General features: G+C 37.3%; 1 protein-coding gene across 1 annotated transcript; it reads left to right on the forward strand.

The window, feature by feature from the left end:
- The first annotated feature begins 556 nt into the window (after window positions 1–556).
- On the forward strand, window positions 557–5,484 carry LOC308688391 (polymeric immunoglobulin receptor-like). Its single transcript, XM_081361407.1, has 7 exons — window positions 557–759; window positions 858–1,172; window positions 1,718–2,068; window positions 2,180–2,485; window positions 2,583–2,897; window positions 4,541–4,843; window positions 4,912–5,484. Exons 1-7 carry the CDS (start codon window positions 708–710, stop codon window positions 5,298–5,300), a joined length of 2,031 nt encoding a protein of 676 aa, XP_081217533.1. The 5' UTR covers window positions 557–707; the 3' UTR covers window positions 5,301–5,484.
- Window positions 5,485–6,588: the final 1,104 nt, after the last annotated feature.

Here is a 6,588-nt window from a genome sequence, read left to right on the forward strand (position 1 = left end):
ATCTGACTGAGAGACAAGAACGGTTTGACCTAAAAATATCAAAATTGAAACTACTGCGGAAACAAAGACACCTACATCTTGGATGCCCTTGAGGTAAGCTAAAACATACCAAAATTTAATTTCAAAGTGAACTATCCCTTTAAATGTCCTAATTTAACCACGGCCTAATCGTGGCCTAATCTAAACCCTGTCTATGAAACCAGGCCTAGAAGTGCTCTTATATCAGGAGTAATCTCTTAGAGATCTTTCACAACATCTAAAGCACATTAGATCCTCACAGTGCGTCTGTATGCCCAATTACCGGAAATGTTGGCATGTTTAAAGATGACTGAGGTCTACTAAAACTGTTTCACACACGTCAGTTTCTCTGTGGTTTTCATGATGAATGCAGGATGAAGTCTTTACACCCTTCTGTCACTCTTAATGTATATGTTTATATTAATAAACGGATGTGTCCTCTGCCTTCTGTGTTTCTCTGCTTATCTTTCACACATATCTCATCACTCTCCGCCCTGTTAACAGTGCAGATCTGGGTGGAACCGTTAGAGAATAAGGAAGAAGAAACGTGAGAAAGACTGACGGAGGATCTGTGCACTTCTAATGATAGTGACTTACATCACATTCAAGAAACACATTTGATCAGTTCTTGCTTTCACTGGATCGGATCTGGTTTTTCTCTGGATATCTGAGACTGAAGTCAATCTGGAATGAAGGCTGCCATCATCCTCTTCATCTTCATCACCCTCTGCCTGATCTCAGGTCAGTTCTTCACTGCTCAGTCTGGGTCAAATAATATACTATATTACCCAGATTGATGATATATAATAACCCAGAGCAAATGAACTTGTGTTTGGCAGGTCAAGTACTTTGTTTCAGTGTGTTTGGATGCACTGGAGGGAGTTTAATGTTCAAGTGCATGATGTCAAACCAGAGAGAGACTAATGATCAACATAAAGGGAAGTATTTCTGCAGAGACAGGCGCTGTAAGATGGGCATCAGTACTGATGTTCAGAGGCGATGGGTTTATAACGGGAGATTCGCTCTGTATGATGATGAAAACAGCAGATTCTTCACAGTGTTCATCAGGAACCTCAACAGAGAGGATGATGGGGAATATACATGTGGAAACAATCAGACATGGAGTCATTATGTTAAGTTAGTGGAGAGTAAAGGTACGTGTGACTCTTTATAACTTCCTACAGCAATTATTTATAGTACTATAAAAGGTGCAGTACAGAAGATTTTGAGTAAAAATGAACAAAAATGAATTGCTGAAAAAATTTAAAACCGTTTCCATGCCTTACACTCATTCAAAATGGTCAGATTATAATAATAATCCATAGTTCGAGCTGTCAGGTTGGATTATGCAGGGAAAATGTCAGTTTTATGTTGTGTCATTCTTCTTTGCATGTTTCCTTTGTAAAAAGAAAAAAATATATATGTAACTTCTGTGTTCAGATTACATTTTCAGATGTGTGTTTTTCTGTCAGTATGTCTTGACGTAGGATGTCACGACTCTGATCTCGGGCAACTATAAATATACCTAAAAACAACCACAATACACATTAAAAGGAAAACACTGCAAGGATCATGACGTTGTATGTTTCACACAGAGATGGCGATAGAGAGGACAAAGTTCCCTAGTGCACCTTTAATAACACTAATAATATTTTAGATTTAAGTTCATGTCACAAGGTTTTGTTGAAATCATTTTCAGGGACTCGTTGTGGGACGTCTGTTATCCGGGACGGGTATCTTGGACAAAAGACGATCACTTTCCGCTGTGAATATGATGAGAAGTTTAAAACACACACCAAAGTTTTCTACAGACTGAACGAGGATCCTGTCCATGTTCTGAAGAGTTCACGATCATCACAATCATCTGAGGAGAAGTTCAGTCTGTCTGACAGTCATGAAGATCATTTTACTGTGACCATTAGAGATATTTCTGCAGAGGACGGTGGAGTTTATTTATGTGGAGTGGAGAGAGGCGGGTCAGATCATCGACCTTCAGATCAGTCAATTACTCACATAGCCTTCATTAAAGAGATTCAGCTGAATGTTTATGGTGAGTTTAGTTTCTTTTAACTAAAGAATCATTACAGCTCTAAATAAGGAATGTAAATCGCTCCTGACTTTTAATAATGTAATAAATCAACATATAAATCTAATTTTGCAGGTAAAATCACGTCTGTCCAGGTTCAGGCGTACTCCAGTAAATCAGTCTTCATCACGTGTAAATTTCCACAAGAATTCAAAGGAAACAAGAAGTTTATCCAGAAAGATTCACCACAGAAGATCTTCGTTGATGGACAGAATCAGTGGGTTCATCATGGTAAAGTGCTCATGTTTGATGATTCCAGTGAAGGACGTTTGAAGGTTTTCATCAGTGGTTTAACCGCGGCTGATGAAGCGACGTACAGATGTGGAGTGAATATCACTGATCATGATCTGTTCACTGAGATTAAACTGACAGTAAATCAAGGTAAAGAGCTTCTGGGAGGACCTTCATTTTAGAGACTTGAAATAAGAAAGATAGCTTTTTTTATATTGTATATTTTTCATATTTTTTGTGTGTATAGTTGATCATTTTCCTGAATCAAGCAACGCATCTGCTATTATTGGTGAAAGTGTGAAACTCACCTGCAATTTCCCCGAGAAACACGACGAGACCTTCAAACACATCTGCAAAGAGAACAAGGAGAAGATCTGTGAAAGCATCAGTTCATCAGAGAAGAAACGCTTTGAGTTTTCTGCCGGTCCAGCAGGAGTTTTCACAGTGAGCATCAGTAATGTGAGCGTGAGAGATGCTGGAGTTTACTGGTGTGGAGCCGAAACCAGAGACACACATCTGACTTCTGTCTCTCTCACCAATCAACATCAACTCACTTTAACTAGTACGTGCAGTGACCATAAATCAAATAACATATGCATATATGACAGCATATAAATATTTATTTTAAACTAAGTAGGGCTGGGCGATTTAAATCGCGATATTGTTATGCGCATCTCGTCAGTAAAGCCGGTTCCTTGATTAGTAGTAAATCACCATCACCTGCTTTCAGATGAAGCGGCATTTAGGGCTGAGGAAATAATTAAGTGATTAATGATGATTGAGCATTATTGAAGACACCTGATGATATCAAGCAGAATCACTGAAGAAGAAAATCACAAATTGTAAGTTACCATTAAGGTGATGGGTGTTTGCTTTAGTTGGGCTCTAGACCATTATATGTTTACTTTAATATTTACTGTTGTTTGTCTGCTGTTATTGATTTATAACAGTTAAATGAACAAAGTAAAATGTTATTTTATAGTGTTGGTTATGTTTTGACATAATCATGCTGTGATCTGAAAAAGGAAACTTATTGAGATAGTTTGGTTTAACTTGTTAGCTGCAGTTTAGTGATTCTTCAGCCTATGATTATCAGTACTATACTTATAATTCAAAATATTTAATAAACATTGTTCTGATCAAAAGACATTCAGATAAATGCATTTAAAACACAGACATCAATAATCAGCCTGTGAATCTCAACAATGGTGACAACAATAAAGCATGTTGCAGTGGCTGCCACCAATCACAACTCATTAATGGCTCCCATCATGCATTGCGCCTTGCGGTATGAATAAATTATGATCTGAATTGTCAGTGTGTTTGATTAGGGTTGGAGATGAACTGTGCTGGACAGTCGATCGCCAGGAGCAGGATTGGGCACCCCTGGTCTATGTAATTTACTTTTCCTAATTGAATATTCTGCTCCTCACCATTGTTGAGATGCATAGACTGAATCTTGACATCTGTGTGTGTCTAAAATAATTTTTTTTATTTTTTTAAACAACTTTTAAGAAATCCTTTATATTATATAAAAAATGCTGGGCATTTATGCAGATTCACTAACCAACAACATAAATCGAAGTCAGAAAGAAGGATTTTAATGAGTTCAGTGATCAAGTTCAAATGATGATTGTCATAATATAACCTACACCATCAGATCACTTTTTTCTTTGTTCAACTGGTGATTATAATTCAGAAACAACAGACAAACAAAATCTAAAGTTAATAATATATGGGTCAAGAGTCCAACTAAAGCAACCATTGATCGTCTTAACGGTAACTTACAACGATTCTGCTTGTTAACATCAGGTGTCTTCAATAATGCTCAATCATCACTAAATTAATCACTTAATTATCTCATTAACTTAAACACTCTTGAGTGTGGACTCATACACTCCCAGGAGTGTTAAATTAACACTGGAGTTTTTGCTGTGAAAGAGCCGTAGTTAACTGACAAGCTGAGCCATATCGCATTAATTATTGCTGGCGATACGTCCGCGATATTGATGTGATTTGGCTCAGCTTGTCAGTTAACTACGGCTCTTTGTAGTAAATGCCGCTTCATCTGAAAGCAGGTGATGGTGATTTACTACTAATCAAGGAACCGGCTTTACTGACGAGATGCGCATAACAATATAGCGATTTAAATCGCCCAGCCCTACTTACAGCATATAAATACTTCTCCTTTTCTTTGACTATTAGTGCCTCCAGTGGTCGGACGTGAAGGAGATTCATCTGAGATCAAATGCCCTTATGATGGAAACCATTCAACAGAAGTAAAGCATCTTTGTAAAGGAAAGTGTTTCATTAAAGATGCTCAACATATCATTCAATCCGATGAAGCCCATGTTAATAAAACAAAGATTTCAGTAAAGGACGACACTGAACTCAATCTCTTCACTGTGACCTTGAGTGACCTGAGAGCAGAGGATGCTGGGATATACTGGTGTGCAGTGGGAGACGCGTTTAACCTTCCCATTAAGCTCATGATCGTCCTGAAAGATGGTGAGAGTGTTTTCTGGGGATCATCTCAATGTTTTCTGTCATCATCCTCATGTGTTTGTTCTCTCCAGCGCTCTTCACTCATGAAGCGTCTGTCGGAGGATCGGTGTCCATCAGCTGTAAGAACGTCAGGAGTCGAACACAGAGGCTTTTCTGCAGAGGAGATCAGCCCAACATCTGTGTCCAAGACGGAGTTCGTGTTTCATCCGATGAGAGAACAAACGGCCGGTTCTCTCTGACGGACGAAACCTCAGCTGGAGTCTTTACTGTGAACATCAGCAGTCTGACAGAAGAGGATTCTGGGAAATACTGGTGTGCAGAGAAGACTTCTGGGTCGTTCGTATTCACTGAAATTCATCTACGTGTGACTCAAGGTAAAACATCTTTCAGCATAATGGCGACCAAGAAAAAACTCAGACATACCAGAAAACCTTTTAAATTCCAAAATAGTAGAAAATGAAACACTAACAAATCTCCCCCTATATTAATATTGAGCAAAACATTATTTAAAAACATTAAATAACTCTTAATTTTAACATACTCTCCTTTAACAGTCAGAAGCAAAGCATGCTGGGAACTAGAATTGATGGGAATATGAATGTGCAATACATGTACACAATAAAGGATAAAACTTTCTGATTATTACATGTAATGCTGTTTTTGTCTTAATTTTTAAATGCTTTTTATGTATTTTTATATTGCAGTATATTGAAAAACATGCACTAGTTTCCCATATATGTAAATGTATTATGTAAATATATCACATTATATTTTGCAGTATATTCCCATATATTTTTGTTCCGTATAGATCATGCTTGAGTCACACACGGTTCTCTGCAGCTTTTCTTCTTACAGTGTGTTCATTTTTGGGTGAACTGTCCCTTTAAAGCAACATGCTGTGGTAAAGTCTGCAGATTAAGCCTGATGAACATGAAAACCACAGAGAACCGGAAGCTACCAAAACCATAGTACAACTTGTGTGTTAGTTTTTTTTTAGTTTAGCACAGAGAAAGCATTTCTGTTTACAGATGTGCAAAACCCTCACCTTACTGTCATTTCAGACACACTTTTTTGTTTTTTTTGTAGCACAAAATATGTTTTTTAACATTCTTGCTGCTCTTTTCCATACACTGAAATAAGTTTATCTGAATTTAAATTGTTATGCACTCAGTGGCGGAACTAGAGTTTTATACATGGGGTGGCCAGGGGGTGGCCACTGCTACTTGCGGGGGTACACAGTACACACACACACACACACATACAGTGGAAAAGCTTATGGAAGGAATTGGGTCACTCTGTTTGTGTCTATAAGTGCTGAACATCCAAAATATTTGCAGAAAACAAAGCTGAAGCACCAAGGAGATAAGATACCGTAGCATGTGTCTGTTATGAACTGCTGCATTTATTTACAAAAAAACCCTCACATTTACAATTTTTTTTTAATTAGATATAGCAGGCATCAAGCAGACATGTACTTGAAAATTTTAAACAATTTTATTGCCCATCAATATAAAATCTTATCCTAGGAAGATTTAATACAAAATAATTATTTCATTATAATAATTTATAATTATTCTTTCTAATTATAATTATTTAATTTTTTTTTTTTGTGTGTGTGTGTGTGTTGATTTTCTGGTGAACTATCCTTTTAATCTGGCAAAATCTTCTCAATTTAAATTCCTGAATTTGGTATGTGATTGACTGCCTGTGTCTGGTAGATGCTCTGAGCTTTTGATGGTCCTGAAGTC

Source organism: Scardinius erythrophthalmus (genome assembly GCF_964197995.2).
Source record: "Scardinius erythrophthalmus genome assembly, chromosome: 3".
Classification (NCBI taxonomy): domain Eukaryota; kingdom Metazoa; phylum Chordata; class Actinopteri; order Cypriniformes; family Leuciscidae; genus Scardinius; species Scardinius erythrophthalmus.

Coding starts and splice junctions, on each gene's coding strand:
- LOC308688391 (XM_081361407.1), top strand. CDS start 708: ATGAAGGCTGCCATCATCCTCTTCATCTTCATCACCCTCTGCCTGATC. Junction 760..857: donor CACCCTCTGCCTGATCTCAG/GTCAGTTCTTCA, acceptor TGTGTTTGGCAG/GTCAAGTACTTTGTTTCAGT. Junction 4,844..4,911: donor CATGATCGTCCTGAAAGATG/GTGAGAGTGTTT, acceptor TGTTCTCTCCAG/CGCTCTTCACTCATGAAGCG.